The 9,635-nt window shown below is 60.2% G+C and overlaps 1 protein-coding gene across 1 annotated transcript; it reads right to left on the bottom strand.

Moving 5' to 3' along the window:
* Positions 1-232: 232 nt before the first annotated feature.
* TBC1D17 (TBC1 domain family member 17) lies at positions 233-9,470 on the bottom strand. The gene is made up of 17 exons (XM_086353697.1): positions 9,429-9,470; positions 8,887-8,985; positions 8,600-8,674; positions 7,150-7,273; positions 6,195-6,402; positions 5,642-5,753; positions 5,390-5,548; positions 4,931-5,059; positions 4,737-4,840; positions 4,197-4,291; positions 3,689-3,805; positions 3,492-3,592; positions 3,310-3,409; positions 1,935-2,032; positions 1,665-1,781; positions 1,095-1,181; positions 233-1,004 (listed from the first exon to the last, which is right to left on the bottom strand). Exons 1-17 carry the CDS (start codon positions 9,447-9,449, stop codon positions 792-794), a joined length of 1,959 nt encoding a protein of 652 aa, XP_086209823.1. The 5' UTR covers positions 9,450-9,470; the 3' UTR covers positions 233-791.
* Positions 9,471-9,635: the final 165 nt, after the last annotated feature.

The following is a 9,635-nucleotide window of genomic DNA, read 5'->3' as shown; positions in this document are numbered from 1 at the left end:
GTTTCCCCAGTTCGCAGGAAGGAGAACCGGAAGCCTTCGCGGTAGAAGGCGCTGCGCCTGTCCGGGAGCCCCGGAAGAGGTCCTCCTCCTTCCTGCGCCGTGGGGCTCCACTTGGGGTAGTAGGAGGTACAGGATGGACACCGCTTTGCGCCACTGGTAAATAGTGGTAATCATAGTGCCCTTCACAGTTGTAAACGACACCGATGCATCCTTATGCAAGTAAAAGCCCAGCTGACAGTGGATGAAACACGAGTTTATTTTTCTCATAACAAGAAGCTGGTAGGCAGGGCCGAGCGAGCAGCTCCGCAGGCCCTCCCATTGAGTTAGGTCCGGGATTACCCCAGTTCATCTACTACGTGGCGGCCGCACACCAGTACCCCATCCTCGCTCCTCCAAAAGCCCCAAACTCAGGCAGGTAAGGGAGCCCTGCTCCACAACCACCCATCACTCACCCACCCCCAAGGGGCTGCTTCTTACACTTCATCGACCAGATCAGGGTCACAGCAGTCAGACATCGACTCTGCAGAGCGGTCTGGGGAGACCATGAGCTGCCACCACCCGCATCCCCATCCAGGGCCAAGCCAGCGTGGTGGCCTTCCTCCTCCACCCCCTCGAGGCCACCTGGACAGGAAAGTGTCAGTTTCAAGAAATCAGCGGAGAGAAGGGAGGCGTGGGTGGAGGGCCCCGCCCCTCTGCTCCTGCGTCCCCAGACTCCAGCAGGGGCGGGGTCGTGGGGCGGGAGCTGGATAAAGTGTCTAGTCCTGTGGGGCTGCTGTGGTCACCCAGCACGGTTACGACTCGACGCCTTCCTCGTCGTCCTCCTCCTCAGGCAGGATCTCCAGGCTGCTGTCAGGCTGCGTGGCTGTGGCCGTGTCCGCCGGGGGCAGGGGAGCCGGTGGGGCCCGGGTGGGCGACAGCGGCAGTGGGGAGGCAGAGGGTGAGGGGCTTTGGGGCTCTGCGGGCGACGCCAAGCCTAGGACCTCCTGCACGTTGTGGGGTAGCTCCTGCAAGGTTGTGGGGTGGGGGGTAGGAGCGTCAAGTCAGAGGTTTCCTAGAGGTTGGGGGGAGGGTATGGGGAGGGGTCAGGGACTCACCCCGCAGGCGGTCAGCTGCCGGTAGAGGGCCTCAGCCCGTGTCAGCACGTCCTCCACGCTCAGCTTCATGGTCAGCTCGTTGATGTGCTGCGGGAGGGGTAGGTCAGGCCCGCCTGCCTGCCAGTACTCAACCACCACCACCCCAGCGCCTGCTCTGTGCCTCTTGCTGGGGACACAGTGGAGGGAAGACACAAGGGGCTGGCCCTCTTAGGGTTCACAGTGGAGCCCGGGGATCAGGACAGGTCATGCTCTCAGGCTGCTTGCCAGGCACAGCATACAAGGAGGGGAAGGGCCCGCCCCACACTAGTGCACGGGGGGAGGGGCAGGTGGCCCACTCCTGCAGGGACCACATGCTCTCTGAGGGAGCCGTCGATAAGACGGGGCAGGAGACGCACAGAGCGCCCCCAGCCGCTGTGCCCACAGCTTAGCTCACCACACTTTCAACAACCCTATTCTGAGGACCCACCACCCAAAAGGACTGTAGCACAGGGGAGGTGCCCACCTCCACAGAGCTCACACCCTGCTGATGTGCCTCCAGGGGAGGGGACTGGGAGGGAGCCAGGGTCTCACCTTGAGGATCTCATTGGAGCCGAAGCCGGAGAGCATGAGGGTGTCCCGCTCCATGTCCAGGATGGCGCAGGCCACCAGCAGATGCAGATTGGGGCCGGGGAGCCCTGTCCACAGCACCTGGCGGTGCCCGAGGAGGTGGGGGGGGTCACTGGCAAAGCCTCCACCGGCCCCACCCAGGTCGGCCCCATGCCCTGCCCACCTCCCGTCAACGTCCCCGCCCGCCCTCCAGTCTATCTGCCTCAGTTCTCCCCCTCAACCCAGCTGGCGCACCTCCCACAGCCGGAGGACATCCGGGAAGGGGAATTCCCTCTTGAACCAGATGAGCAGCCACCGGAAGCAGAAGCAGAGAGAACCAGAGTCCTGGGAGTCTGGAGCGGGGGACAGTGGCAGGATGGGCAATGCTCTCTATCAACCCCAATCCCGCTCTAATTCACAGGGCACCTGACGTTTGGATTGGGCTCTAAGAAGTCATGCTGGTGGCTAAGAACCCACACCAGTCTCGCAAGTGGATGGAGAGCTCATGGGGGTGGAGAAGGTGGTGGGGGGAGCTGCTCCAGTCAGCAGGAACCCTTCCCATCCTGCCTTCCAGGCTCCAGATGCGAGGAGGCACTCCTGGTCTCCACTCTCATGTAGGAGGGAGGCAGTAAAACCAGTCCACTCAAAGGAAGAATAACAATCTGGTCAACACCCAAAGCTGGTGGGGAGGGGTGTGAGCGACCGGGCCCTGGTGTACACTGCTAGCGAAAACGTAAGCTGGCAGACCTTTCCAGAAAAGCAGTGATGGGGATGCATGTTTCAAAAGATGTAAAAACATGTGCGGATAGAAATCATTTCTTGGAATTTAAAAGCATTACCCACAAATAAAGACTTATCATGGTGAAAAACTATAAACAACCTAAATGTCCAGCAAGTCAGGCTAAATCTACTCTTGTACATCCTTAAACGGAACAGAACACCATATAGTTGATAAAACTGATGGTTTAGAAAACTTCCAAATGACAGAGAGAGGCAGCTAACGTCCTAGTGTCCCTCGAAGTGGTGTGTGCTTTCTAAGCCGTAGTTTTCTCTTTAGTGATGGGAGGCCAGCTACGTCTCCCCTCCCCAGTGTGACCCTAAATTTCGGTGTAGAAATGTCCACCAATCAACTAGCTTATTTATCACCATCTGTGTTCAAAAAAACAGTTCTAGCAACAACAACTTCAACTTCCTTTCCCTGAATTTCCTGCATTTTTTATACTGAACAAGTAATGCAGACAAATTTTAAAGCCAAAAATGCAGCAGTCCCACCCTCAGGAGCCCAAAGAACCAGTATCCAATCCCTGGCTCAGGGGTGAGTGCAGATAAGAGCTAGATGGAGCTGGGAGTTGTGAGGAACCAGGCCCGGGTCCTTCATCTGAAAAGTATAACTGACGGGACACGGAGGAGCCACCTCACTGGGCAGCGGGGACATGGCGGGCAGGGAGGCGGGCGGGGGGTGCCCACATCTCCATTTATCGAGATTTTGCTCCACACCGTGGTCCTGCTTTTACACATCACTTCTGGGTTCTGGGGGCTTGTTTCTCCTTTGGACCACATCCACACATCCACACGTTTGGATGTCATCTGTGGCCCCACCATCCCCAGCCCCACCCGCCAAGACATGTACCCAGGAAGTCGCAGAGCGGTGGGTCCAGCACTCTGAGGAGCAGCAGGAGTTGCCCGAGCTGCCGCTTCATGGTCTCCTGACTCTCCTCGAAGTTCCCATGCTGTGGGCAGAGGGCCTCGTGAGGAGTCAGAGCCCCCGGGGCCCGTCAGGGACCTGCCTCCCACCCCTGCCCTGAGCCTCACCACGAGCTCCATGAAGCCGCAGAAACACCAGAAGGCGTCCACCTCATTCTGGGTGACGTAGAGGATCGGGGAGAGAAGGTCACTCATGCCCTGGACGTAGCCTGGGGGGACACGGGGTCAGGGCCCAGCCCAGGCCTGCAGTGCCCCCCGGCCCCCTGGAAGGCCAGCCCCAGCCCCTCCCCGGATTTGCAACGCACCGAGATCGAAGTGGTACATGCAGTAGGTTAGGAGGATGTCGTTCAGCAGGCCCAGCCCCGGGTTCTCGGGGCCCTCGTAGAATTTGTTGGTCCTATCCGTGCGGCTCACGTCCCGCTCTGCGGGGACAGAGGACAAAGTGAAGGTGTGAAAGGAGCGGGGTCCGGTCCCTGCCGGCCGCCAGCACGCCTAGGCAGCTGTGGGCCCTCCAGAGACCGTCTGGGCTGCTCCCACGGGAAGTGCTGCACCTCAACACTCAAGGGCTGGCCACGCCCTCCCAGCCTCAGTCACCAAACCAGCGACAGGTGGGGACACGGCAGCCCAGGGAGATCACATCACTTGCCGAGATCTCTCAGTGAATAGAGATTTGAACCCAGGAAGCCTGGAGCGCCCCCCGCGCCTCGCCTCGCCATCCTGGCCAGTCACCCCTGCTTGCGCCCATCTTGCCCCCCCCTCACCCCTAGACGACCTCGTTTCTGGCCTGGCACCCCCATCCCCGCCGCCACCCACCGATGAGGCTGCGGTATCCGTGTAGCAGGGAGTTCCTCCGCTCCTGCTCGGGGCTCACAGATTTCCACTGCAGCTTCATGCGGAAGTACTCGTCCCTGAGGCGGGGAGAGGGGAGCAGTAAGGACACCCCTGCCGCCTCACCAGCGGGGCTCAGCCCAGCTCACCGCCGCACTTCCCCTCTGCGGCGTCTCTCGGGGCACAGGACACCCTTGTGGGCTTTGCTCACAGTCTGTCAGCCCCAGTGGAGAGAGAGCCCCAGGGGCAGGGACCAGAATACACAGCAGAGGCACAAGATAAGCCAGGAGAGGGGGCCGCACGGTGGGGAGGAAGCCCGCTGCACATCGGTGATATGGCATGGCCCAGGGATGAAAACGGCATCAGACACCGGCCCACTGCCTCCATCCCGCTATGTGTGGGCTGATGTCCCTGATCCCTTTGATCAAGGGATATGCGGTTGATCAAAAACCTCCAGTGGACTCGGGAGGCTGGAGCAGTCAGGGGCTGAGCCCAGCAGGGCAGGGGCCGTGCCTTCTCACTCACGTTTTCTTGCGCACGTGGGCCTTGTGCTCCTCCATCGAGCCCTCCCAGCTCAGGTACCCCAGGAGGAACTTCCAGGCCTCGCGCCGCAGGCTGGGGCTCAGACCCTGGGGGCAGAGGTGGAAGGCAGCTCAGAGGGGCCTCCCCTTGGCTGCCCGCCGCCCTGCCCCTCCCTGCCCCCCCACCCAGTTCCTCACCCCTGAGAAGATGCGGGCTTTCAGCTCTGGGACCCGCTGCAGGCGGCCCTCGGGACCTACGTGGCTGGCCCACTCCTCTTCTGTGACGGGAGGCGCCCGCTCCACGGCCGGCCGCGGGCCCAGCTCCACCTGGGGGACACGAGGCGAGGCGGGTGAGCCCAGGGCCTAGGCCGCCCAGCAGTCCCCAGCCCTGCCCCCCGGCCCCCTTCAAGGCATCTCAGAGCCTCTCTCAGCTGGACAGACACACAGAACATGGAGGGCTGGAAGCATCTCCTATGTGGCTCAGTGAGAAGCCCCCCACCATTAACCACAGGCGCCAGGCGCAGCGGCCACAAGCGCCTCCCGCACAGCCCGTTAAGCAGCCCGGTGAGGGAGGTGCTGTTAGAATCCGAGCCTAGGGAGACGCAGCCCCGCGCCCACGGTGGCTGCGAGAGCAAAGGCGACCACGCGGATACTCACACAGGAGATGACCTCGAACCCGGGCTCGGGCTCGTCGTCCGGGGCCGGGGGCAGGTCAGGGGAGGTCCCCTCCAGGTGCGGCTGCAGGGCTCCCCGGAAGAAGTTGGTCACACGAGAGAAGCTGCTGAAGGTGGTGGAGTAGGGGTCCTGGAGAAAGCGCTGGGGATGGGGCGGAGGAGTGGTCACAGCCTAGCCGCCAGCACGGTCCGCCCTGCGCTGCCCATGCCCGCCAGCCTGGCCCTGCGGACTCACAGACACCACGTTGGAGCTGTCCTGGTCGAAGAGCTGGAGGTGGTGGAAGGAGCTGGAGAGCGCTGAGGAGTCGTGGGGGAACACGAGGTAGAGGCGGGAGTCCTGCGGGGAGCTGCAGGGGGCAGTGGGGCGTGTGGGCGACCCCAGGCAGCGTCCTGACGGCCCGTGGGGAACCCCCATCCCAGGCCTGAGACCACAACTGCACCCCAGGGGCGGCCCGGGTCCCAGGGCTGGCCAACAAGGCCCTCTCACCGCCTGGCTAGCGTGACCAACTCAGGCACAGGCCACAGAGGGACAGCCCCAGGAAGTGCTGGGGTGTGGCCTAGAGGCGCTTTCTGCCCCCGGGCCCCCCAGAAAGTAATACAAACTGAGTGAAAGGAGACCAACTCTTTCCGTGATCTGGGGCTCGTCCAGCCCGATGCCAAACTACCCTTTATCTTGGGGTTATACGCGCCACGCCCCTTGATTCTCTTTTTTTGCCCTGAAAATCAATCTGGGTTGTATCTCCTTCCCAGCTCCGAGGGGTCAGGCTGTGGCCCGGGACCAGGCTCACCTGGCCAGGAGCAGGTAGCGGCTGAGGACGCGGAGCAGGGCGCGGGTGCCCCCACGGTGGAAGTGCAGGGCGGGCAGGGAGCCGCCAGCCTGCGTGACCAGCACCAGGTAGGCCCAGCTGAGGCCCGGCTTGGAACGGCGGATGGACCTGAGCTCCCCCAGACTCACCGAGAAGGCCCAGGAGCCCCGGGGGGAGCTGGGCTCCGCACCTGGAGGGGACAGGTAGCGGGAGGGGCTCAGACATCTCCTGAGAGGCCTCCCCGCTCCAGCCCCGACCCCAGTCAGCCCAGGCCCTCCAGGAAAGGACTGAGGAAAACAAGGGGAGCCCGGGGGAGACACGTGCCTGTTCTAAAATCTCCCTGGGCTCCCCTCAACCCCTCAGGTCTGTCCCCTGCGCCCCGTGTCTCACCTCCCACCCCCTCTTCTCTCCGGATCCCACACTCCAGCCACAGCAAAAGGCTGCGGTTTCCCAGCACCCCACACCTCTGGCCTTGCCACGGCTGCCCTGTCTGTGGGGAGAGAAATCACTCACACGTCCCCCAGAGCCCGTCTCTTGCAACATCTCTTCCTGGAAGACTTTTCCATTCCCTGGGGGTTAGATACCTCCTCTGGTGCCCCCAGCCCCCCCGTGTGACTCCAGGATGGCCTGAATTACCCTGTCACCCTGCGACTATTGCCCCACAGCCTGGAAGACTCCAGGGGCAGGACTTACATGGGAGTGCCCACAGTCAATCAGGGAGCCTGGGGTAGGGGTGGAGCAGGATGCATACCCCAGAGACACTGGCCATGGGCTGGCGACCACCCTGAACCCCCACCCACTCTCGGGGACTGGAGGCCAGTGTGGGTGGCCATCTTGACTGAGGGCAGCAAAGCCCATGGAGCCATGACCACTGAGGGCAAGTCATGTGTCTCCACCTGCCCACCCACCCCCAAGCCCGGGCACCAGGTTAGTCTACCTCTCTTGGGCTCTGAGTGGCGGGGCCGTGGCCGCACGGTGCTGATGACAGCCCAGTCGGGTTCATAGCCGGGGTCAAAGGTCGGTTCCTCCTCAGAGGTGCAGGAGTCACCCCCACTGGTGTCCTTGGGGGAAGACAGGAAAAGAGACTGAGGGACCGTGGATTCGGAGATTCCAGATCTGAGCCTCGAGGCCACCCTGGGAGGTAGCCCCACTGAACCAAAAGAAACTGAGGCAAAAAGAGGGCACCACACTTGCCCTCAGGGTCACCCAGCTCAGGAAATTCCTGATAAAAAGGCAGCGACAGGAGTGAGCGTCCTGTTCAGGCAGGCCTCTGGGTGCCATGAGGGAGGAGCAGCACAGACAGCTGCCACAAGCTGCCAAACCAGCCCCTGGGTAGTTTCTGCCCTCCGTTTTGTGACCTCAAGAATTTTATACTTTTGCCAACATTTACACAAAACAGTGATAATTAGTAGCACTACGTGTCAAATGTTTGCAGCTGTCCGTCTCGCAGGCATACATCAGGATGGATGATAGCTCACTGAACTCTACCGGCTGAGTGGAGACAGGCACCTAGTTCTGGCCAAAGGGCTGGATATATCACTTCCAAGATGGACCATTTAACTGCCAGGGCAAGACTTCTAGAGACTTCCTTCTACCACTAGGAGTGGAGACCTTTAGGATGGTGGCTGCTCTGGCAGCATGTTTCCTTGAGTAATCACGATGAGTAGAGCACTTCTGCCCACCTGAGATACACACGTAAAGTGAACAAAAACAGTTAAAAAGGCTGGAGCTCCAGCAGCCCTTTCGGACCACAAGGATATGTTGAGGATAGATGCCATGTGCCGAGGATTACGAAGCAAAGCCGGGAGGAAGCTGAGTCACTGACACCATATAAACCTATACTGCTGCCTTCTGGGCTTGGTACAAAAAGAGAAATGAACTGCTATCTTACTTAGGCCACTGGCATTCCTGTTTCATTTACAAACACCCAAACGCAACTCCTAACCAATATAGAAGGCTTCTGGGAAATCTCTTGCTTTTCCTGATGAGAAGGATAGATGTGACTGGTACCCTACTGGCCCCCTTTTCCCTTTTTATATGCTCCTTCAAGCCCATATGGGCTGACAGCCCCTGGAACCTGAATCCACAGACTGAGTTGTCCTCTTGCACCCTGGCAGGGCTGTCCCAACAAGCAAAGGGGGTGAGGTAGCAGGCGCTGTCTCCACGGCCACAAGTCGCATGGTGTCTGCTTTCTTTCCGTGAATGGGCTTCTTCAGCCTCATTTCACAGAGAAGAGGAAACCAGGGGGGCAGAGAGAACTTAAGTCCCAACTAGGCTCATACATGCCCCAATGGTAGGTCTGGAATTCTACTCAAGTCCTTCAAATGCTTTCGACTGCTCCGACCTAGAAAAAAGCAAGCAGAGAAGGGGAAGCCAGGGAAGCCTACCTTCTTGGAGAAGAAGATTTGGGAGGAATCGCCAGCCTCCTCTATAGGAGCCCAGTGCAGGAGGACATCATTGTCCTGTGGGAAGGAAAGAGGGATTGGAAAGGCTACCCTCCAAACTCCCCAAAGCCTATTTCCAAACTTCTTCCCAGTTCTGAACTCTCAGCCTTAGAAAGCAAAGCCACCTCTCCTTCCTAAGATCCCATCGCTGACTTCCACACTGTACTCCTACAGGTGCCGCCCTCCATCCCGCTCTGGGCCTGCCCAAGCCCTGCTCTCTCCGGGCCCACCTTCTCCACAACACGGATGACGCCGGCGATGAGGGAGTCCGGGTCTTGGTGCTTCTTGGCACTGGTGTGCAGGTACACGCCTCCTTTCTCAAACACCACCTGGGAGCAGGTACCATTAAGGGGCGGGCCCAAGGGGCGGGGCCCCAAAGAGAGCCAATGGGAACAGACTCAGGGGAGGGGCTATTCACCAGGGGGCGGGGCCCCGAGGTACCTTTACCTAGGGGATGGGGGTCGGCGAGGTGAAGCCTGAATACCGACCACGCTTCTCTGGGACACTGGAAGACGGGGAAGGACTAAAGTGCATTCCAAAGAGGGCGGGGCCCAGAAGAGCGCCTCAGCAGCCCAAGGGGCAGAGCTAAACGATATGAGTCTCCCTAGGAAGTGGAAGGAAGGGGTGACAGCGCGTTTATTAAGGGAATGGTGTGCTTGTTAAGGATGTGCCGGGCTCCCAGAATCCCTGCAAGGCCTGAGAAAGAAGCAGGTCACCGGAGAGGGAAGTTTCGCATTGACAAAAAGAGAAAGAATGCGTCTCTGGTACTTACCCTGTAACCGGCTCCCTCCATAGCCGCGGCCGAAGCCCCACTGCCCCGGCCCTCTCCTTTTCCGGGTCAGCGTGCTGTCACATCCGGATTGGACACTCCCTGCAAGCCCAGACAGTGGTAGCGTCCCTATCTGTTCTAGAGCAGGAGTGGGTGTAACCATTTTCCAGAATGGGGTGATTGAGTTTGAACCACGAGGTTTTGAGTCAC

This window comes from Bos grunniens, chromosome 18 (genome assembly GCF_055505025.1).
Source record: "Bos grunniens cultivar Pamir isolate PY7600 chromosome 18, Bosgru_T2T1.0, whole genome shotgun sequence".
NCBI lineage: Eukaryota > Metazoa > Chordata > Mammalia > Artiodactyla > Bovidae > Bos > Bos grunniens.
This window is presented reverse-complemented; position numbering and strand designations above follow the sequence as displayed.

Coding starts and splice junctions, on each gene's coding strand:
- TBC1D17 (XM_086353697.1), bottom strand. CDS start 9,449: ATGGAGGGAGCCGGTTACAGG. Junction 7,274..8,599: donor AAATCTTCTTCTCCAAGAAG/GTAGGCTTCCCT, acceptor TCTTCCCCCAAG/GACACCAGTGGGGGTGACTC. Junction 1,005..1,094: donor GGCAGCTGACCGCCTGCGGG/GTGAGTCCCTGA, acceptor ACAACCTTGCAG/GAGCTACCCCACAACGTGCA.